Source organism: Sinohyriopsis cumingii, chromosome 3, assembly GCF_028554795.1.
Source record: "Sinohyriopsis cumingii isolate HCF-2022 chromosome 3, ASM2855479v2, whole genome shotgun sequence".
NCBI lineage: Eukaryota > Metazoa > Mollusca > Bivalvia > Unionida > Unionidae > Sinohyriopsis > Sinohyriopsis cumingii.
Window position 1 is genome coordinate 68504964 of NC_142963.1, and position 25768 is coordinate 68530731.

Below are 25768 nucleotides of genomic sequence, written 5' to 3' on the forward strand. Positions count from 1 at the left end.
TGAGGAACTTATAGTGTAAAACCAAATTAGGAGAATGAGCATTCAGGAACCATAACTCCTCTCAATTCTAATAACTGAAACGTATTCAAAGTCTGATCAATATAAAGTTCCATACCATATCTGGTTTAAATCCAACAATCCATTGTAAAAGTAAGTTATGTTATGGAAACCTTAGTCAAGTATTTAAGCAATCAGGGGGCATAACTCCTGTAGAAAACCATCATGAAAAACCAAAAATTAAATTCATTCAAGGTTTCATCAATACTGAGCTGCATACTGAAATCCAGAAAACCTTGCTAAAGTCAAGTTTTTGAAACAAATGTTTGAAGGACAGGCAATCAAGGACAATGATTCCTGTAAATGATGACCAAGAAGAACAGAAATCAAACTCTCTTGATACCATGTCATTAACAAACTGTTGACAACACCAACATGGATTCAACAAAAATCAACTTTTTATGACATATTGTGAGTACCAATTACCATCCAAGTAGAACATTTTTCCTACCATGATTAGCAGATACCTGTCTTAAAATAGTTTCTATCCATTCCCGTCACCTCACCCAAAAAAAAACAATTACCTTCATTGCTTAATTAATTCCCACTTAAACAATGCCACAGGAAGGGCCAATCCTTATTATTTGGATTATCAGTAATCTTACCACTAAATAAGCAAATAACATTTACTTCAATCTGCCAGTAAGCCAATTTCAAATTAAAGCTATGATGTACTTTCAGCAATAATGAAATTTCATTTATTTTATTTACTTCTTTTCACCTGCACTAAATCTGAATTTTACCTAACAGCATTATGATATTCTGTATAATTCTTTATTTCATCTCAATAACTTTGAAACATGCAGTACTTATGTATTGTCAGTAATTTGGTTAATTTTCGAAAAAGGACAAATTATTTCAATTAATGAAATTTAAATGCATGTATTTGAAGTTATTCACAAAAAAGTTTGTAAAAAAAATACCAAAGCTAAAGGTCAAGATGTTTTTATGATTTTTTTTGCCCTGTAATATTCAACTTCTGTAAAATTTAGGAAAAGAATACTTTCTGATCCTAATCTGACCAAATACTGCTGTTCCATAACTGTTGAACTTGAGGATTGCTTCAGAATTTATTCATTTATTTCGGTTACAGTATATTGTTTATCACCAGCAATTTTCAAAACACAACCAACACAAATAACGATAATATAAATAGTATAGTATTATCCCACACCCTATCTGGATGCTATCCTATTATGATGAAGTGTCAAAACTAAAAAGGCATCCCAATATGCATTTTGCTTCTTTTTTTTTAATTTAAATAAAAAGAAAAAGTTTATTCTCTGGCTCAGTTCAAATCCATCTTTTTTGTAAGAATTCTAAGCTTCACTGGATTTGAGAGGTAGCAGGCTTATATCCCTAATGTTAATGTGATCGGGGAACGTATTTGAAGGAAAATTCTAAATTAACTTATAAAATAATTGTAGTCCCAATAAAATATACCCACAGAAAGCATTGTTGCAAGAACAACAAAAATGTATCAATAAAGAAAACTGTAATTTAACAGTATCCTATTATTTTCCTTTATTTGTTGGACCAGGTTTCTTGTGCTGCCATCTATTATATTCAAGGGAAGTAACTAAGCTATATTCCTCATTATGTAGGTTAAAATGTTATATAGTTTATTGTATACACTCACCTATTACTGACAGAAAATGGGTCACACTGACTGATGTCCCTGTGACCATACATTTGTAATGACCTTGATCATACAACTGGATCTGGGATACTTGCAAGTCCCAGTGGTCAGTAGAATCTGCAAAAGTCAAGAGGACATTACAAAAGTCTGTTATATTACTATTAATCACTTCCATAAAAAAATCAATGTATCAGCAACCTTCAGGTTATAAATACACAAGTGCTAAATATGTCAAGAGGATAACATAAGCTGTGTATAAAAATAGTGTCTTTAATTTTTTTAAAAAGAAGAGTCACTATAACAAGAAAAGTAGGTTATTCTGACCTACTTTTTGAAAGGTGATTAAAAACTTAAAATGAATACACTTGTGAGTATGATGAGTACTTACCCAATCAGATTAATATCTAAGAATAAACTTGACTACCACATGAATTCAGTCCTTACCACCACAGGTAGCTACGCATTAAATTGATGTTTACCAATTTAAATTGATTGATACATCAATGAGGATGTATGTATTTGCAGGGTGGTTTGACAGGATTTTATAGCAATGTGATCAGGTATATATTCTCAAAGAAACAAAATTTTCTAAAAAAATTAACTTTCCAAGTTGAATACATTCCCTTATCATATTAAGTTAAGAGAATAAGAAATAGGAGGAAAAATGCATGGACATCCAACCTCAACAATGGGAGTCTTCCAAGGGAAATAAAGCTGGAATCATATATAAAGGATAAAGTACTCATCTAACATGAAGGCAGCACAACTGACTGTGATTTAAAATGGATGTCAATAAACAAGTAAAAAGCAACGAAAAAAAAATTCTGAACAAGAAAAAATGGTAAAACCACACCTGAGTGAGGAATATTGTGTTGACCTTAAGTTGGTCTTGTGGCTCTCTGGGCTACAGAAGACAGACCCTCCACATCTAGATCTTGGAGATAAAGACTTGAGAAGGTTATCAATGGCTTCAATAAACACTGTGTTTGAATGATTGCATATAAAGGTGAGGGTCATGGAGATCATTTGAACCTTATGAGCTGAAATATTTTACAAGGAGGATCTGTTCTTTAGAGACCCAAGAGTATGCTCAGCACATCACAAACTTCAACCAAGATGCTCTAAGGTTTGAGGGGTTGTATCCTCTTTTCTGGCCCTTACCAGATGAAAGAGATTCTGTTGGATTCACAACTTTTTTCTGGGGTTTTTGTTTGTGCTTAAAGTAATACTTAAAAGCATAAACCAAGTATCACTGCCTCTCTTGATGTATCAAGTATTGCATCTGGTTGCCCGCTGATGGTAATCAACATTTAGCTATGCAGCCAGGTTGCATCATTAGGACCAATCTGAACTTGAGAAAATCTGAGTCCATCAAAATAGCATGCAACTTGCTCATCCTGCATGCCCAACCTTGGGCTATAAGAAAACATGTTTTATAAGATATATCCCATCTACCATGATGTCAGAATATTTCCAAAAATATCATGGTGTGGTAGCCCTTGATAGTAACAGATGCAAGCCTTTTTTCTCAAAAACAGAAATTATGTTGACCAGTTGCAAGATTCAGGAATTCAAAGGGATAATATTGTTGTCCCTGCACCAGTCATTGAAAACAAGCCACTTCCCTCATCAGGCTCAATTCACCTCACAACTGATGGTTCAAATTTCTTTCTACGCAAGGCCTCCTGACAAGAGCCAGGCAAGAGGAAGAAACCTGTATGGGATGGAGTTCAAACACTTGCAACTGCATTTGTTTTAACAGGCTGGGCCTCACCAGTATTTTCTAGCACTGAAGCATCATTCCACAGACATGTAGCATCATGTCCCATGAGTCACATTATCCTGACACCAGGCTGACCTATCCTAAAACTAACCTCTTAATGTTGAGCATCTAGGAAGGCAGCTGTTAGTAACATTTTTATAAGTCTTTGGTATGACTCAGTCAGGGTTTGAACCCATGATCTCCTGCATCCAAGGTGGATGCTCTAACCACTAGGCCACTGTAGCGATTGTCTTGACAATGAGTTTACATGGACATTTGGTCTTATGGGATATGTGTCCTTCCAGAAATGACATGCACTTACTGCAGCCTTCATTTTCAGAAATCTGATGTGAGTGGATATCTCCTCCAGCGACCATTTGCCACTCACCATTGTGAAACAGGGCAAAAAGTGCATCCCCAACTGTATGAACTGGCATCTATACAGACCATGAAAAGGGGCACCACTCAGCCTGTATCACTCCCCATTTGCAAACAGGTATAAAACTGTATGAACTGTGATTTCCAAATGGGGCATTTTCTGATTAATTCCTGAATTGTCTTGCAACTAACACAAAATGTTTTTTTCAACTATGCCCTACATATGACATATGAATACAAAAATTATACTTAATTTACATTAATTAAACTTGATGCTACACCTATCTCTCGATAATTTGCGCAATGGAGTCCAAAAACATCGACCACGCTATAAGCAAGGGTGTCAGTTAATGAGAGACCTCTGGAAAATGAAGAAGAGGATGCCATCCCAGCTAGACATCAAGTAGACCAAGAAGGGGAGGTAGCTGAGGTTTTAAATGGCAGAACACTCATTTTATGATCATGTTGGGAATAGCTGTCAATAAATGCATTTTCTAATGAAATTGTTTGCTTTTCTGTATAAATTACCTTATTTTCAAGGTAATCAACCTCTGAAAGATCATGAAAAACAACTCCAAGAAGTTTCATCACATAAAGTACATGTGTGCCTCACTGTGTACTTGTAAAACATTGTGTATTATGTCGCTGCTTTTGCACAGCAAAACAAGATTCCTGTTGTTAAAAAAGCAGAGACATTCGTTTCGTTCAAAATCCATCAACTTGATTTGTTAAAATTGCTTTTATTAGTGAAATACTGATGCCATGATTTCATTGCAAGCAATAGTGAAACTTCTGCTCATCCTTGAGCAAATACTCTGAACACCAATTCAGGAATTTTAAGTTCTCTACAAATTTTGGAACTCGCTTCTCCTTAATGAACTGTAGTCATCAAAAAAGCTTTAAATTCACAAGCTTGGTTGCCTTACTATCTTTGATTGCATCAGTGAATGACCAGGATAATTTAAGGTAGTATTTTAACTGTTACTTACACAGTAATATTTATAACAGTATTCAAGTGGTCAATTGAAATGAGCAGACATGACACACTACTGTGACTGCTAGTTCTTATGCAGATACGATATGCATGCCTTTCAACTTGTTTTATTTCATTTACTCCATTCACTTTATTTAATTTGATACAAAAGACATAATTAACATGATAATGCAAAGCAGGTCTGCTTTTAATTGAGTGTAACAATACAACAAATGGGAGATCAAAACACAGCAATGCCTGTGGACATAGCTATAACAGTAGACTGACATTTTTCACGTTTGAATATATGAAAGCATATCACAGATATGATGATTACACTCGTATAACAGATATGATGATTACACTCATATAACAGATATGATGATTACACTCATATAACAGACATGATGATATAATGATTACACTCGTATAACAGATACAATGATTACACTCATATAACAGATATGATGATTACACTCATATAACAGATATAATGATTACACTCATATAACAGATATGATTACACTCACATAACAGATATGATGGTTACACTCACAAAACAGATACAATGATTACACTCATATAACAGATACAATGATTACACTCATATAACAGATATGATGATTACACTCATGTAACAGATACAATGATTACACTCATATAACAGATATGATGATTACACTCATATACCAGACATGATGAATACACTGAAACCAAATTAAAAAACACAACTAAAACACAAATTTCACTTGACAAAACTGATTTCATTGCTATTTATTTCTTAAGTTTTGCAACAAATAGTCATAAGTGACATTTTCACTGACTAAAATTTTATCAAAGACATGTTTATTTCATATTGTATTGAGAATTACTTTTTTTAAATGTAACTAAATGTAACTAGATATAAAATTTATGATAAGCCAAGCAATTCATAATGTTGATTTAAATATCCAGACACTAACCAGAAGGGGACAGATTTAAAGACAAACATATGAACGGTCAGTCAGATGGAATGTATCATAATAACCCCACACTTTCTCATCAACCTAAAAGATACTCTCCAAAACTTCAGTCTCCCAAAATATCATGAATAGAGATCATGCAGACATTTTAAAAACATATGCAGAAATGGTAACAGCCATGCCACAAGTATCAATGTATCCAAAGTTTACCCTCATTTTTCGAAAAGAGATTAAGTTTGGCATAACAATAAATACATGTCAATATTAATATCTGGATCACATCCAAACTTACTTGTGTGACACCTAGCGGTAATAATAACCTAGTGGTAATAATAAGAGTGATAACCTTATACTTTGAACCGTGATAGCCACAAAGAAGCAATGAATCATCTATAAAAAAAATTAGAAATCCTGTGCAATGGTCAAATAAAATACATCAAAACTTATAAAAGCTGCCATTAAAACTGTGCACATAACCAAACATGGAAATGGACATAATGGTATATATTGCACACAACAAGATTAGGAAAAAAATACTGAACATACCCTGTGGTCTGATAATGCTGTATTTTGTTTCATCCAGAGACCGTATGGTGTTTCCTATTGTCAATGTGGCATTGTGCTCTACAAATACCCAGGTCACCTGCAAATTTGGGCAAAAAACAATCCAAGATAAATCAACTGAGCAAAAGTCAGCTGTAAAATGTGACTGATATTAATTCATTACTGGGGTTATTGATAACAATATCTTAGGATTATGTTAACAAAGCCAAATGATTATGTCATTATATACTTCCTCCTCCATTATTTTTTTCTATATTCTTTTGTACAAGTCAGATCCAATTGCAAACAACACAGATCCAAATCTGCTGTAGCATACTGTCCTGGCAGATCTTGGTCTATGAAGTTTTAATCAATACAACAAACAACACAGATCCAAAATCTGCTGTAGCATACTGTCCTGGCAATCTTGGTCTATGAAGTTTTAATCAATACAACAAACAACACAGATCCAAATCTGCTGTAGCATACTGTCCTGGCAGATCTTGGTCTATAAAGTTTTAATCAATACAAGAAACAACACAGATACCAATCTGCTATAACATACTGTCCTGGCAATCTTGGTCTAAGAAGTTTTAATCAATACAACAAAACAACACAGATCCAAATCTGCTGTAGCATACTATCCTGGCAGATCTTGGTCTATGAAGTTTTAATCAATACAACAAACATAGACCTTTAAACTGCTTGTAGTTGGATCCACGTTATCAGCAAGTACATATGGCTTTAATCAGAAATTACTGATTTGTACTGTCCATGTGCTTCCATCTAAGAATTACTGAATTCATCCTCTGAAGAGGAAATTATACTGGTTGTAATTGATAGTAATTGATCATTCAAACATCATCAGGGGCCCCGAGTGGCCAAGTGATCTAAAGCGCTCTCCGTTACAGATCATTGCCTCTGTCTGCGTGGGTTCAAGTCTCTGATTTGGCCAATGTGGGTATGTGAGAAAGCTTGCCAGTAGCTTCTTGTGGGTCGGTGGTTCTTTCCAGGATTTTCCCAGGTTCTTCCTCCACCATTAATACTGGCTGCCATGTATAGCCTATTGTGTGCTGAAAAATGGCATTAAACCCTACAATAACAACAACAACAATTGAACATTATCAAGGGCAGTAAACAAGGTACCAGCAGTAGATAACTGCATCAGTACTAGCCTTGGAATTCACTTCATCTCTTTACTTCTATTATCTTACCCGTGTTTCTTCAGTTTTGTATCAAGTTTACAAAATTTCTTCTTGATTAATAAGACATATAGTTTTTTCTCTAAACCTTATATTTTTCTCAGCTGATCACAATAATCACATTTTTTTTCCATCTTACCAAATTATTTCATTAAAGTGTTTTCACTGATTATACCTTTTGACCCTCATTTGGGTCACATGAACAAGACATCTGTCATGGATGCAATTTAGAATCTGGCACCACAAATCCAATCCATTGTTAGGATTATCAGAATCGTGGACAGCATGGAATCATTTTCATTGTTACTAAGTCACATAAGAACAAAAGCTTCATCAAATTAATTATTACTGAAATGAATATCTTTTTGAACAGCTAAACAAGGCAATGGTTACTAAACAGCTAAACAAGGCAATGGTTACTAAACACCAAAACAAGGCAATGGTTACTAAACAGCTAAACAAGGCAATGGCTACTAATTGAGTGAAATTATACATGTATGTCCATAATCTATTTTTATATTCTTCACATTAAAAGTCAAAACCATTCAAGTACATGGTTTTCCCACGTGTATGTTTAATGAAAGCTTCACAATACACAGAATAACAGATTACTGAGAAACTTAACATTGCAACAGATATACACTTTATATCTCATCCATTGTATATATTGTTAGAACTTGTATACACTTATATATATATATATATATATATATATATATATATATATATATATATATATATCACTTATCAACACTTATTATTTTCTCACACATACAACAGTGAAATCTAGCTTCTAGACACTTATTTTAATATCATATCTTTATGATCATGAACATTACATGGAAGATCTATACCACACGTTGGCAACCTATCACATGTATGCCAATTATGGCATATTAGACTCTTTGAGATCTATACCAATCAATGGCAACCTATCACATACGTACCAATTATGGCATATTAGAGTCTTTGAGATCCATACCTAATGTTGGCAACCTATCACATTCATGCCAATTATAATAATAATAATAATGAGGACTTTGTATAGCGCCTAATCTTTAGAAGCTCTAAGTGCTTTACAACATTAGACAACACCTATAAGATAAAAAACATATAATAATATTATTACAAAGACAAACACCATGAAATTAGAAAAACATTAAAAAATAAAAAAACATGCCGAGAATATTTCAGGTAGGAAACATTATTAGGTCTTTAAGTTTGTTCTTGCAGTCAAAATAAGTGAGTTTTGAGAGCCCTCTTGAATGTGATCACTGTGTCTTTGTTTCTAAGTTCAGTGGGCAATTCATTCCACGCTGCTGGGCCATGGTATGCAAAAGAACGCTGTCCATATGACTTTGTTTTCATAGCGGGAATAATGAGTATACAATTGTCAGAAGAGGAGCGTAAGTATCTTGCTGGTGTGTACACATGGGTGAGATCGGATAGGTATGTTGGACTAGAGTCCAACAGTGAAACGTAGCACAGAGAACAAATTTTGTGTTTGATTATGGATCAAATGGGTAGAAAGTGTAGGGTACAGAGCAGCGGGGAGGTGTGCTCTGATGTGCAATTATGGCATGTTAGACTCTTTGAGATCTGTACTACGCATTGGCAACCTATACAATGCATGCCAATTAAGGCATATTAGACTCTTTGGAAAGGCATGTGGTACGATTTGTAATCTTGTACTGTAGGTACAAAAAAACAATAGTTAAAGTAAAGGAATGAATACGACTTGGCACACAGCACTCTACACATGAGCAGACCTGGCATAGCAGTTCTCAATGGCTGCTGATGCCTGGTCCATACAATGCATTTAATTTCATAATACTGCTCTGTCCATACAATGCATTTAATATTACTGCTCTGTCCATACAATGCATTTAATTTAATATTACTGCTCTGTCCATACAATGCATTTAATTTCATAATACTGCTCTGTCCATACAATGCATTTAATATTACTGCTCTGTCCATACAATGCATTTAATTTCATATTACTGCTCTGTCCATACAATGCATTTAATTTCATGGTACTGCTCTGTCCATACAATGCATTTAATTTCATAGTACTGCTCTCTCCATACAATGCATTTAATTTCATATCATTGCTCAGTCCATACAATGCATTTAATTTAATATTACTGCTGTCCATACAATGCATTAAACTTCATATTACTGCTCTGTCCATACAATGCATTTAATTTCATGGTACTGCTCTGTCCATACAATGCATTTAATTTCATAGTACTGGTCTCTCCATACAATGCATTTAATTTCATATCATTGCTCAGTCCATACAATGCATTTAATTTAATATTACTGCTCTGTCCATACAATGCATTAAATTTCATATTACTGCTCTGTCAATACAATGCATTTAATTTCATATTACTGGTCTGTCCATACAATGCATTTAATTTCATAGCACTGCTCTGTCCATACAATGCATTAAATTTCATATTACTGGTCTGTCCATACAATGCATTTAATTTCATATTACTGCTCTGTCCATACAATGCATTTAATTTCATAGTACTGCTCCATCCATACAATGCATTTAATTTCATATTACTGGTCTGTCCATACAATGCATTTAATTTCCATTGATTCTGAGGTGGGCGGCAGGATTGCCAAGACAGCAGCAGTGATGGCCAGACTTAACCAGAGGGTCTGGAACAACCCCAACCTCACAGAGAAGACCAAACTGCGTGTCTACCAAGCGTGCGTGCTCAGCTCACTTCTCTACAGCAGCGAAACATGGACCACCTATGCAGGACACGAGAGGAAACTCAACAGCTTCCACCTGAGATGTCTGCGGCGCATTCTGCACATCCAGTGGCAGGACAAGTACCCAACACAGAGGTTCTAGAACGCGCCAACATGAACAGCATGTTCTCCATACTCAGCGAGAGGCGCCTTCGCTGGCTCGGCCATGTCAAGAGAATGGACCCAGGTCGCATTCCCAAGGACCTGTTATATGGGGAGTTAGCAGAAGGTGCACGACCAACTGGATGACCACATCTGCGCTACAAAGATGTTTGCAAGAAGGATATGAAGACAGCAAACATCAATGTCAACGACTGGGAGAGCTGTGCAAACAACCGTTCCAGCTGGCGTCTAGCTGTCAGGCAGGGAGTTCAAAACGCAGAGGAAAAGAGAAGAATAAAGCAAGCTGAAAAGAGAGCTAAAAAGAAGGATAAGCAAAAGCGTACTTTGGAGCTATGCCATCGTCTCTCGTAGACAGACGGATGCCAAGAGAAGAATCCATACAATGCATTTAATTTCATGGTACTGCTCTGTCCATACAATGCATTTAATTTCATATCATTGCTCAGTCCATAAAATGCATTTAATTTAATATTACTGCTCTGTCCATACAATGCATTTAATTTCATATTACTGCTCTGTCCATACAATGCATTTAATTTCATGGTACTGCTCTGTCCATACAATGCATTTAATTTCATATCATTGCTCAGTCCATAAAATGCATTTAATTTAATATTACTGCTCTGTCCATACAATGCATTTAATTTCATATTACTGCTCTGTCCATACAATGCATTTAATTTCATGGTACTGCTCTGTCCATACAATGCATTTAATTTCATATCATTGCTCAGTCCATAAAATGCATTTAATTTCATATTACTGCTCTCTCCATACAATGCATTTAATTTCATAGTAGTACTGCTCTCTCCACACAATGCATTTAATTTCATATTATTGCTCAGTCCATACAATGCATTTAATTTAATATTACTGCTCTGTCCATACAATACATTTAATTTCACATTACTGCTCTGTCCATACAATGCATTTAAATTAATATTATTGCTCTATCCATACAATGCATTTAAATTCATATTACTGCTCTCTCCATACAATGCATTTAATTTCATATTATTGCTCCTTCCATACAATGCATTTAATTTCATATTACTGCTCTGTCCACACAATGCCATTTAATTTCATATTATTGCTCTTGTCCATACAATGCATTTAATTTAATATTACTGCTCTGTCCATACAATGCATTAAATTTCATATTACTGCTCTGTCCATACAATGCATTAAATTTCATATTACTGCTCTGTCCATACAATGCATTTAATTTCATATTACTGCTCTGTCCATTCAATACCATTTAATTTCATATTACTGCTCAGTTTGTACAATGCAATTAATTTCATATTATTGCTCTGTCCATTCAATGCCATTTAATTTAATATTACTGCTCGGTCCCTACAATGCATTAAATTTCATATTACTGCTCTGTCCATACAATGCATTTAATTTCATATTACTGCTCAGTTTGTACAATGCAATTAATTTCATATTACTGCTCAGTTTGTACAATGCATTTAATTTCACATTACTGCTCAGTTTGTACAATGCATTTAATTTCATATTATTGCTCTGTCCATACAATGCATTTAATTTCATATTACTGCTCAGTTTGTACAATGCAATTAATTTCATATTACTGCTATATCCATATGATGCATTTAATGTAAAGGTAAACAAAATGTTATATTGCCATTACTAGTATTACTACCTGTATCTTGTAAATTAAAACCTAATAGTATATTGTATTTGCTAGTATTACTCACTGTACCTTGTACATTAACCTAATGGTATATTAAATTTATTATTACTCACTGTACCTTATACATCAAAGCCTAAAGATATATTAAATTTTCTATTATTACTCACTGTACTTTGTAGATATAAGCCTAATGGTACATTAAATTTATTATTACTCACTGTACCTTATACATCAAAGCCTAAAGGTATATTTAATTTACTATTATTACTGTTCTTTGTACATCTAAACCAAATGGTATATTAATTTTCTAGAATTACTCACTGTACCTTATACATCTAACGCTAATGTTATATTAAATTTACTATTATTACTACCTGTACTTTGTACATCAACGTTTTTGAAGATTCAAATCTCCATGAAGCTGCAAAGAATTTGTAAAAGTTAGCATTCTTATCAAAATGCAGCTGTCAACTTTTCATATATAGATCTAATGCCATGACAGGACACTGAAATGTCCCATATTATACAAGGATTCCAGAACTACTTGGCCCATAGCAGAGTTGGTCCATCAACATTCTTGGCCAATAATGAACTTGGCCTACCCAAATCAGCTCCCAAATACCTGGCTGATCAGTCCAAAATTTATATAACAATAATGTGGATGTAATGTTCTTTTTCTCAACAGTCATTTCATTTTTTTAAATCTTTGTACGTTTCTTTCAATTGCCATTTATTTTGCAATAGAAATAAAGGAAAAAATTAATAATCCTTTAAGTGTGTCTTATGTTTATTGGCACTCTCTTAGATAATTATCTCATCCTGGTATCTGCATCCCACTCAAAGTTTCCCTGCCAATAGTGTAACTAGTAAAGAGTACCGTACTGTAGGCTTCAGTTACAACACTTTTTTTATCAACAAGCTTTGCAATGTCAGCTCATTATCTGTCACAGTATCAGCTATAGTGTAAACTTAATAATCGCACACTGGTTACAGCTTTTAGATTACAACTAGTACAACAATTAACATACACATAGAAAATTTATCTACTATAAAGTACTGGCCATTTAATGGGGGAGGGTAGCTATGATTTTCTTTTGAGCTGAAATATTTTCTTTTCTTTTATCTCAAGATAATTTATATTTTTTCAATAATATCATGGCCACAATATGGCGAAATTTTGCAATTGATCAGAACAATATATTTTTCCAGCTACTGACAGACAGAAACTAAACCAAAACAAAATCAGGTCTCTGCCTCCATGGCATTAAATTGCTATTAAATTGTGGACATTGATATAATCTTGGTATACCATGGTATGCATTGTGGTACATGCAGAAATACAGCGGTACATCGTTTTTCATAATACCCAGCTCTAGTATGCATGTATATTCATCCTTCCACCTCAACTACACTATCACGTACAAGTACTTTAACTCCCACCAACATTTCTACTTCAATCTGATAGTTTATGTTAATAATTTGTCAGACAACATTTTCCATGATACTATAACACGAGCCTGCATTCATATGGAAAAAGTGCATATGGATTAAAGGTGCAAACTTCAATCCATATGGGATTTCACTTGTTGTGAAGTACCTATGGAACTGATATGGAATATACTGTCTGATTCGATAAGTTTTTCAGTCCATATCTCTTTCATATGGATTCCTAAAGTATCACATATGGAATCCATGAGAAATTTTTGTACAGGAGGCTTATGTTGTTTGCCATGTTTTTAACTGACTTGGAAGCGAGTACGTGCGGCAGATTTAAGGTATCAACGGCTAGTTTATTAAAAGCCACTATGTTATTTACCGGTACATGACCTGTAAGCCATCCCACTGTTCATTTACCAGTTTTTCTTCTTGATGCTTCCACCATTATATATCCTCAGTGTGCTGAGTTCATCCATCAACAAGCAAAGCAAAAAACAGCAAAATAACACTGCTCCAAGGTTAAATTCCACACCAGTAATGTTTATAATGGATCTTACTATTCTATGACTAAAATAAACTAACAGATCCATAACTTTCATAATTGATGATTTCATAAAAAGCAGAGAACAAAATTTGATTTTATTTCCCATCATGTACATGCTCATCTATACTAACTAATACTCCTACTCACTATTATTAGTATTATTATTATTGCTGTTGTTGTTATTGTTTTACTGTTGGCCATATTTACTCAATACTCTTATTTTCAAATCTATTCTAAACCAAAAACTTAAATACATTTTCCAAAATTATATATTTCTTGTTTTGAGTCAGTATAGTTTTCTAAAGTTTGCTTACAATTCCATTTCCAAGATCCTGAATGTTACAAGGTAGGATCACGGTATTTCCTATATTTTTGTTGAAGGTTGTGGGTGATGTTTGCATCTGAGGCTCACTCAAGGCTGAAAATAAAGGAAACACCTCATAAATTAGAATATAATTACTCACAGTATATAATTCGGAGGTGGGGGGTACATTGACATTTCAATAAACATAGCTTGACCAAATGGTATACAAACAAACTACTAAAAATATATCAAGACACTTTAAAAACTATTAAATTTAATTAATTTTCTGCATTTAGTCCAAAGCTTTCAGTTTGTTGATCCCACCATAAGCACAGACCATGATTTATGATCAACATAAACTATGCTATCAGGACAAGTTATTAATGTTTGAAATGATGAGTGGTCTATGACCAGCAGAGCTAGCTAACTATTAACAAGTGAGATGGCCTTATTGTTTGTGAAACACTGCGGTATTCATTTTAAAATAGGTGCACGCTATCTACCTATCAGGCTCTTTAGTAGTATATCCTCCATTTGACCGTCTGTCCATCTGTTACCACATCTACTCCTAATCTACTGGGATCAAAATCTTTAAACTTTATACTTAAGATGCTCTTTTAGTAACCATCTGTAGCAGGCATAGCATCCTTTGCTCCTCCCCATGGGGTTTCTAGGAACATGTGAAAGGTCAAATGTTCAAATATCTCAATTACAATGACATTTCCATTTTTTTCTGAACAAACTTCATATTTGTAAGAAGACGTATCATATATGTATTGAATTTTTGTACTATGACTCCATGGTCACTATCTGGAGGTAGGGATGAATTCCATAAGGTAGTAGAGGTTGCATTGGGGGGTGTGGAGGGAAGTACGGGGGTGAGGTAAGAGTGGTGGCAGTGGTGATGGTGGCTGAATACATAGCAAAACGGTTGCATGTGACTTACATTGGTGAACTATTGCAGTTGTTCTAGTTTCCTGATTTTGTTTTAAAGTCAACAACCTTAGGAAGATAATCAAAATCTAAATGAGGGTTCATTGGCTTATAGGCAAATGAGATCAGTATAAAAATCCAGTCACTCATTAAGGAATTGAAGACTAGGTTTTATAAAACTCAGTGCTGTCTACATATAAAAATAATGAAAAAAAACAAATTATTAAACTGATTATGTTCACCTGGATATGTTATCTCCAACTAGTAGCTGAGCAACTTGTTTTAGGACATGGCATAACACTGTTGACATTTTGAATGTGACTCAAAGACGAGCATGTTATTTTTGCACAAAAAATTCTGTCTATAAGCAACTGATTCTGGCAAATTATAAATTTGTTTACCAAAGTTGTTTTAAAAAATCTCTATAGTTCATATTAATCCTTGGAAATATGAAAATATTGTGACCTGCATATATATTGGTGTTTCACTGTTTTAAGTACAACACTTTCAACACTGAAAAAATATTGTTGCTGAAGTTATATTTCAAGCACACTGAACTACGAATTTTACTTTACAAATATATTTCAAATAGTTATATTGCTCAAGGTATGTCTGTAAATTTTCTGAAAATCGTGGATATAAGAAGCAGATACAAAATTTTAATCAAAGTATCAATGATACTGAGGTAGCCTGTGCAATAAAGCGGGACGTGAGATGAAGAAACTAGTTGCATTCATCACATCTCAGAAAATCACCTGCATCACACTATGTAACAACCCTCAATATACTCTGGGATGCAACAAAACTGACAATGCAGACACCAAGCCATTTTACACATTTCATTACAACAACAGTATCTCTATTTTTTAAATTTCATACCAGATGACAGATGTATATCATCTGTAAAATATTACACAGGTATTCTTTGCCAAATTTGGTAAAATTTTATTGAACATTCTTTGAGATAATGTCATTTATAAGTTCTTGTATTATCAGAAAGGGTGTCCAGAAGTAAAGGATTAAACTTAATTGTGAAACTGTTATCTGTGGTAGATATGGCTGTATCTATTGTACAATAGCCTCAAGGTTTCTGTGTCTGTTTGGTTTCAGTTTTATATAAGTGGACTTTCTTCTTATTCATACTTCGTTTTTCCCTTGTTTAGCTCGTGCTATATTACACATATGCTGAATAGGTTATATCTCTCAACAATGACTTATCATGTTTATCAAGGCAATAAAATATATCTGCACTGAATGCTATTATTACATTGTTTCATAATTTGTAATGTCTTTTTATCTACTCCGAAATGTATGTGTAGGAGGTTTTGGCAACTAACTAACGATATAAATTCTTTTTGAACAAAAAATGAGTTGCTAAGCAGCAATAATTTTACTTATTTACTTATTCTAAATAAAGAGTCATATAAAAATTTTAGATTATTATTTTGTGAGTAGACAAATTCCAAAAATGAAGATAACTGCAGCACATTTTAAAAAAAAATGCATCCTGTCTAATGATCAATGCCCAAATATCTGTCCACATTTCTTTCAACAAACTAATATCTTTACAGTTGTAAGACATGGTGAAAACATTTTCATTTAATGTGCATCTTAAAACACCAAAGAGCAACATATGACAGTAGGTGGTAGGAAGTGTCCTGATTGACTGACTTGTTGTCTTAAAGCTGAAAGCTAAAGTAACAGGCATAGCAGCTGACTTCAGAGTAAGAATGCCACTCCTTGGCCAAAGCCTGATGATGCATTAGATCAGAGGTGGGCAAACTTTCCAGTGCAAGTGCCACGTACACAAATTTACACCTTGTCACGGGCCGCATAGTTCAATAAGTAAAATAATTAATATTTGAAATAGCAAAATCAAAAGGTTTTTCTAAATAACATCTAATTAATTTTCAGTTGTTAATATGTTGTTAATATTTGAAAACTTAAACTTAAACTTCAAAAGAAGCACATTTATTTGATAAACAGAGTAACATAAACAGAGTCAGTGCAAATGATGACTTGTTCCTAGGCGGCATGAAAACCATTGGCAGGCCACATGAAAGCCCTTGGCAGGCCGCATGTGGCCCAAGGGCCATAGTTTGCCCATCCCTGCATTAGATTCACCAGAACAGCGACACAGAAAGCAACTTTTTCCCCACTGAAACCACATTTTAATTACATGAACGTCTTTGAAAGAACAACAGTCAATATAGTGTACACATTTATCTGTATTTAAAAAATTGTCATACTCTCTGACAAATAATGTTATTTTCAAAGTTTAAGGGCAAAGCTACAGAATAACTGTTTAGCACAGCTCCTGTTATTTTTTTCGTCAATTTAATATACAATACCATTCTTACAGAATAAACATATATGTCATAATGTTCCATTGTTCCTGATCATATATGTAGGGTGTGGCATTCATTTGTAATCTCTGTTCGAATTTATATTTGCTTTGCTGCTTTCAATAATTTCTTCAAAGTGGGTCTTGGAAATAGCAAGGAAATAAAATGGTAACTATGACAAATTAATAAACACTGCATGAAGCATTTTTATAAAGTATTTCTAGAGAAAGAACATCAATTTTACCACATGTTGCGGAAGAGTGTGTAAATTACAGCATGTGTATATGCTAACAGATGAATGTAATAAATTAAAAGGGATGTACACTGTAGCTAGACAATGTTTCTGATTTACACTCTGTCATGTACAGGGGTTGGAAGATATCCAATTCGAAACCTCAACACTGCATATACAATAATTTCAGCATTATGTACATACACTAATTTCAACACCACGTATACAACACTATTTATGTCCACTAATTTCAACTCTATGCATATACATTAATTTCAACACTATGCATATACATTAATTTCAAAACTATGTAAAGTATATACATTAATTTCAACACTGTATATAGGCTAGTTTCAACATTATGAATATACACTAAGTTCAAAGCTATGTATGCACACTAATTTTAACACTATGAACATACACTAATTTCAACACTATGTATATACATTAATTTCAAAACTATGTAAAGTATATACATTAATTTCAACACTGTATATAGGCTAATTTCAACATTATGAATATACACTTAGTTCAAAACTATGTAATACTATGTACACTAATTTCAACACTATGTATATACACTAATTTCAACACTATGTATATACACTAATTTCAAAACTATGTATGTACACTAATTTCAACACTATGAATATACACTAATTTCAACACTATGTATATACACTAATTTCAACACTATGTATATACACTAATTTCAAAACTATGTATGTAGACTAATTTCAAAACTATATACATACACTAATTTCAACACAGATACTAAGAAGCAATTCACTGATTTTTGGACAAAACCACTGAAAAGCAATTTACTGACTTTTTAATAAAACCACAAGATATATATCACATTAAATTTTTTTGGTACTCAAAATGTGTTATGTACTTAATAAAAAATTACAAATTTAAAGAACTGTCAAGCTTTTCCCCAGAGCCATGGATAAATACAACCAATCTCACATTTTATGGGGGAGCCACTTTCCTCCACTACACATGAAACCTTGCTGACCACTCTGGTGGCCTAGTGGTCAGAGCGTCCGCCTTGGAAGTGGGAGGTCATGGGTTCAAACCCCAGCCAAATCATACCAAAGACTTATAAAAATGGCACTAACAGCTGCCTTGCTAGGTGCTCAGCATTAAGAGGTTAGTATTAGGACTGGTTGGCCTGGTGTCAGGATAATGGGATTCGGTGGGACATCATGCTACATATCTGCGGCATAATGCCTCAGTACTAGACATCATGTTAAACTGCCACACTGCAGACATCATAGTGATATGACTGAAAAATTGTTAAAGCTACATTAAAAATCCAAATTACACACACACACATACATAAAGATTGCCACAGCCTACTGACTGCACTGAAAAAGGGGCAATTGGTGCCATGTTTGGTTCACATATGGAATGATTAACTGGACCCCACAATTTGATCACTGGGACATACTGATGGCAGAACTTTATGGACAGTGGTTTAAGTCAAAGATCACACAGATAATATGTTTTAATTACTGCCAATCTTGGTGTCTCTGGGTATTCAGCTCTGTTCAGCACTCAAGCAAAACATGGTGTAAAGGACTGACCTTGACTTGTGCTCATAAAGGTCATAAGACTTTTTGAACCATTCAAGACATCAACATTTGTTATCAACATATTTTGGTTTTTTTATTCTTTGTTTTGGGTTTTTCTATAAGTTAATTCATAAGCAAAACTGCCTACAGATATGCAAACTTTGACAGAGGAAAATCCATGAATTCAAGTACAAAAATGTCACTTTACACAATGCCAAGAAAATTGATACCAACAAAACTAAATGAGGTAAACTGCATAATACAACTGTCACTCCAACCAATTACTTATATGAATGTCAATTAATTATAAATGTAACATATGGACAAACTGATTGCTGATTGGCATTTTGAGCACATATAATTATGCATAGAAAATTGGAGTTAAGTGCCCTATTCATGGACACACAAAGACAGATGACCTGAGCTGGCTTGGACAGGTACATGTATCAAGCTCATGATCCTGAGATTATATGTCCGATGCCATACTAACACATGAACTGCAAACTGTATTTGTTAATGACAGTTATGCAACTAAAACTAAATGAACATTCAACATAAAAAACTATAACATTCAAGAAAAACAAATTAGGAAGACCATTATGCTCATTAAAAAGTCAAGATGTTTCATAAACATTGGACACAAATTAAAAGGATTCTAGATTTTATCACTTGGGGAGGTTATCACATAAATGTTAGTATGGTATATCTGCTGCTCAGTTACAGCTAAATCGCCAAGCAATAGTAGTAAATGACACTAGACAGCAACAAACTGCAAATGATAAAACATAAAACTGAAAAAATACATACCACAATTGAATAACAGCATCAGAAGCAGAAACTGGGTAACAACCCAATGATGATCAAAGAAGGATTCCTTGATCATGCTTGAACTGTCTTGTCTAAAATGCAAAAAAAGCATGTATCAGTAGCCATACAAAACAGCTCTAAGAGTCAAAATAAAATGAATTTTGACCTATTATCATATGGCTACTCAAAGTCAACTAATTGATAGAGCAAGATTTGTCATAGAGACAACCATGCTTGCCCATTTTTGTCTGACACGAGGGATAATACATGTATACATACAACAAAGTAATTATTACAAGAAAATCAACTCACTGTGGCAAATGTTTCCTTTGAGGGAGTGGCACAGTGGTACAAGGAACACCCTGATCAATTTCCATCAAAGCATCACACCTACAGCTGGAGATCTGTTATGAGAACAATCATTTGCACTGAAGATCCCTATGGTGTCAATAGTGAGAAAAGTAGGTCACTGTGACCAACTTTCAGCACTGATAGTGAAAAATTACATAAAAAAATGCCCTGACCGAGTTTTAAAAACACAGCATACTATCAGATGGAGATCATCTGCCAGCAAGACAAATTTTTATATTTGGTTAACTTGCAAACAAGTCATTAGTGTAATTAATATAGGCCATTACGACCTACTTTCCCTGGGGAGGTTAGAACAATGCAAGAAATTCACTGATCCTGTTAAATGACCATCCAACACCTACATACGGAAATTTGCTGGTACGACAGACTTTTACACCAGTGTTAACCTTGTTCAAGAAAGTCACTTGTGAAAAACAAGTTAATTCATTGAGACCTATTTTCCCCTGGAGTAGCTCCGAATAATGCATGGAACACACTGATCAAGTTTTAACTGGATACCATGCCTTCAATTGGAGATCTGCCAGAATAAAAAGTTTTAAACTGGGAATAACCTGTAAAAAAAATTCGGTAGTAAAAGTAAAATAGGTCACTGTCACCAACATTCAGTTTGGTCGGTTTATAAAAATCAAAGAGCACCATGACCAAGATGAACAGTTCAAGGAAAACTAGCCATTACTGGACCTAAAGAATCTGCACAGTATTCCCAATAATGTCCCAAAACCAAACACAGTATTCCCAATAATGTCCCAAAACCAAACACAATATTCCCAATAATGTCCCAAAACCAAACACAGTATTCCCAATAATGTCCCAAAACCAAACACAGTATTCCCAATAATGTCCCAAAACCAAACAGTATTCCCAATAATGTCCCAAAACCAAACACAGTATTCCCAATAATGTCCCAAAACCAAACACAATATTCCCAATAATGTCCCAAAACCAAACACAGTATTCCCAATAATGTCCCAAAACCAAACACAGTATTCCCAATAATGTCCCAAAACCAAACAGTATTCCCAATAATGTCCCAAAACCAAACACAGTATTCCCAATAATGTCCCAAAACCAAACACAATATTCCCAATAATGTCCCAAAACCAAACACAGTATTCCCAATAATGTCCCAAAACCAAACACAGTATTCCCAAAAATGTCCCAAAACCAAACAGAGTAGTAATAACTTTGGGATTGAACAGAGTCTGATAAAGGCCAAGCAGGTTTTGTCAGCGTCTTGTCTTCTCAGCCATTTAAATCTTCCAGACTTTCTACTGGTAGTATCCAATCAAGAAATCCGCACAGCCAAGGGAACAAATAATGGACCCTAATAAGTAATATCCTTAAGAACGTTGTGACTCAAATATATCTTTAATTAAATAAAAACTCTTTATAATAAGTGGCTAAGACAGTGGAATAATTAATATCTTTGATTGTATGCATAAGTGTAAGATTGTAAATAACGCAAATCAAGGGTCACATTATTCCTACAAATAAAGTCCAGCATACAGCAAACAAGTACATGAATAATAATAATAATAATAATAATAATAATGATAATGATAATAATAAAGATTATTTAAGGAGGGTAACTCATTTTGAGGCCCTTAAAGATATATGTACAAATATGTACAGAGTGCAATCTGTTGTTACTCATCTCAGGTATACATGTTTACGAACATTGGTCATGTGTGTAGATATTACAGACCAAGACCAGTTAACCATGCATGTAAATTATAAATACATTGACAGAAGAAACTACTATCAATGTTTACTAGTCAAAATTAAACTCTGGCATAACACTTACTGACATACTATATACCAAAATGAAGCTGAAGGAGGTGGATAAGCCATGTGGTATAGTTAAGATTTAGATAAAGTCTATTTAATATACCCATGGTGAAAAGCTGGCATTTTGGGAGATTCTTTAACTTCTTTTGGAATATTATTCCATATATATTGACCCCAGAGTACTGAAAATTGTTTGTAACTAATTTAATGTTTGACTCTGGAATTAGAAGATTTTGCTGTCAGTGATTTGAGGATTTGGGTGCTGCTGGTTTCTCTGCATTTAAAATTATTTAAATTATTTATCTTGGTGAACATGACTGTATCCTTTCCTCATACACCAATCTAAATAAATACACTAACAACAACAAAATTACTTCTTAAGTAGACCGGGACAGACTTAACATGAACTTGATACATCATTCTGGCTTTCCATATGTGAAGTCATTCTTGACAGGTATGTAAAGTATCCATTGACTCTATAATGTCTCTAAGCAGCCCATCTAATATTAATCTCTCTCTCTCTTTCACACACACACACACACACACACACACACACACACACACACACACACACAAACACACTCATATTCTTGCATTTACAAAGTTCTTACCTTCAACTGTTCTGGATAAGAACAATCACAAACTTACTGACATTTAATAATCATGTAAAATAGGCCAAAGACGGATGTAAACAACCTTAACTGTACATTGTTATACCACAAGAAAACTAACATTTCAATTTTCTGACAGTTTTTTAAAATATAAAGGGAAAGAAACATGTAATAGAGTAAAGATCATATCATAATCCATTTGGTGCTAATGAGACTGTCTTAAAGTTTGTACATTCCTAAAACCAATGCTGATCTTACATTGTGACATGTCTAAAAATCCGCCAAGTATAAAGAGGGCATCAAATTAGACTGGACAATGCATTTTCTTTTCTTGCTACTCAAAGGTAACTTCTTAAACATACATATATCAGAAAGTCAACTTCTGGATCTTTTGGTACAAAAGGGGGTTAGCTGTGACATTTAATTAGCTAATTTAAATCCAGTCATGCAGTAAAGATGGCTATCAGTCAAATAGCTGTAAGATAGGTATGGCTTGTATTTTAATAGAGACATTTAGACCGGATCTGTGTTGATTCAGACTGCCTGGAGCAATGGATAATATACACAATTTTCTTAAAAAAATCACAAGCCCATTCAAATGGTCAATATCACTTATCTATAAATTACAAATTTTATAATTAGGCCCAATAAAATGATCATTTAAAAGTATATTATTTTAAAAGACCAAATTTATTACTCTTCCAATTAAACTGTATGCTGTGAATTTGGTTTTATGTGGGGCACCAATATTTTGGGCACTATAAACAAATTATTTATCTTGGTGAACATAACTGTATCCTTTCCTCATACACCAATCTAAATAAATACACCAACAACAAAAAAATTTGCAAAAAATATTTATTTACAAAATGTAATAACATGTATTCAACTACTTAACATTAAGACTGACATATCTAATATCTGATATACTCACTTATTGTCCAACAGCAAACAACACAGAGCCAGATCTGCCACCATATAATGCACGAGCAGATCTTGGTCTGTGCAGTTTGTTAGGAGTAATCAGTAGAAGAAAATATGTAGACCCTGATCTGCAGGTTCATTATGATATGGCAGATCAGAATCTATGTTGTTTGCATTTTTACTCTACTTATAAGTTAGTACATAAGGTACATAAACTTGTGGTCTATGTTGAGAGACAAGAATAATGTGCATCCTCTTGATCATTTGAATACAGTCTGTCTATAATAATTCCTCCACAAAAAATGATTACATTTTCATGGATATTTAAACAAGAGAGTAACAAATATGGTAGGTCCAATGCAATGGAAGACTCAAATGAGAAGATAAAAAATAGTTTTTCCCCATAGATAGTGAAAAAACTACATGACCAGTGTTATAATATTTTTCAAGAGAAATAATAATAATCCCAGATAATTGTTGCACAAAGTAAAGTAACTTTACAAAACTAAATAAAAAAAACTGAGCAAAAAAAAGTAATTTTAAATCAAAATAAATTTAAAAAAATGAAGATGACATTTCTCAAAGAATACAAGTCACACATTCTAAATATCCCACGACGAAAGTGCTTATGATTTACATGTTCTTTTAAAATCAAAGTACTCAGGCTACTAATAGCTGGTAAAGTTCATGTTACATGCATGTATATGACCTTACTCCAGAGGTACTGCTATACTCTGTGTGTTTGACATGATTCAGGAAATTAAGACCCATAAGAAATGTTCAGTTCAAAGCAAGCATGGCTAGCCTTTAGCCTTATCTTGTTGTTTAATCTCCACAAGAGTACCATGGAGGGATAAGAATAGTGGCTAATCAAGCATACTAAGCTTACATAGAGAGGGATATCTCTTAGATTAGCTGATAATCATGCAGGAAGAAAACAATAATGTTAAACAGACTATTCCTGTAATGACGTTTGTACATAGCATGTGCTTGACAGATGGCAAGGATGGCAGGTGAATGCAAGAATTAAAATACAAAATAATTGGAACATTATGATTTATGGGCAGAAAGTGAGGGTTATGAGAGATCGATGGTGAAAAATCAAGAGAGCACTATACTATCATCAGTGTAATAATATTCATAGGAGATAACTAGTCTCAACTATAATTACCTAAAATTTAAGTTGCCTCCCTTCACAGATAAAACTGACTGAAAGGCCATTGGATCTGTACTTACTTAATATTTTACTAACACTGCAAATTTGTTTCCATTATTTGTAAATCAAACTATATCAGGTAAAAGAGAATGAACTGTATGCCATAGGCATGGAGAGACTGAAATCCCTCAAAACCAAAATCTCATTAGGTATTAGTGTGAGTAACAAGAGCATGTGTACTGCAAAGAGCAAGACATAGACATGACACAGCTTGTCATTTATTCTATGGATCTTGACCTTTCTGTCAATCCTTTCCACTTATGCCCCACACACGTTACGGCATCTGTGAAAAACACTGAACTCATGACAAATGTACTGTACATGCAATGGATTCTGGGCTCTAGACCATATAGATGTGAAGGAGAAGTTTGTTGGTCAATGGGGGGAGGGTAATAGTTCTGGGGATTTGCAAGAGTTCCTTACAGTTACAGCAATTCTAACTAATTTCAATGTGATATAGACATTAGTTCCAAAAGGCTCATGTTCTGTAATGCTTCAAACCCTGAACTGAACCCCAAGAGAAAAGCCAATAATGACACCCTTCTTGCTGATGGCTACCTCAAAGGTTAAATTACTACAAAGTTTTTTGAACTTTCACACAAAGCAT

At 33.9% G+C, this 25768-nt stretch overlaps 1 protein-coding gene across 1 annotated transcript in view; it reads right to left on the bottom strand.

The window, feature by feature from the left end:
• Positions 1 to 23106, bottom strand: part of LOC149803038 (Ig-like and fibronectin type-III domain-containing protein 2) — a 61205-nt gene extending 38099 nt beyond the window's left edge. The window contains exons 1-5 of the mRNA XM_089953879.1: positions 23022 to 23106; positions 20251 to 20342; positions 14367 to 14470; positions 6318 to 6414; positions 1697 to 1813 (exon numbers count right to left, since the gene is read on the bottom strand). Coding sequence (XP_089810005.1) covers positions 1697 to 1813; positions 6318 to 6414; positions 14367 to 14470; positions 20251 to 20326 — 394 coding nt within the window. The 5' untranslated portion in view covers positions 20327 to 20342; positions 23022 to 23106. The remainder of the gene's footprint in view (positions 1 to 1696; positions 1814 to 6317; positions 6415 to 14366; positions 14471 to 20250; positions 20343 to 23021) is intronic.
• Positions 23107 to 25768: the final 2662 nt, after the last annotated feature.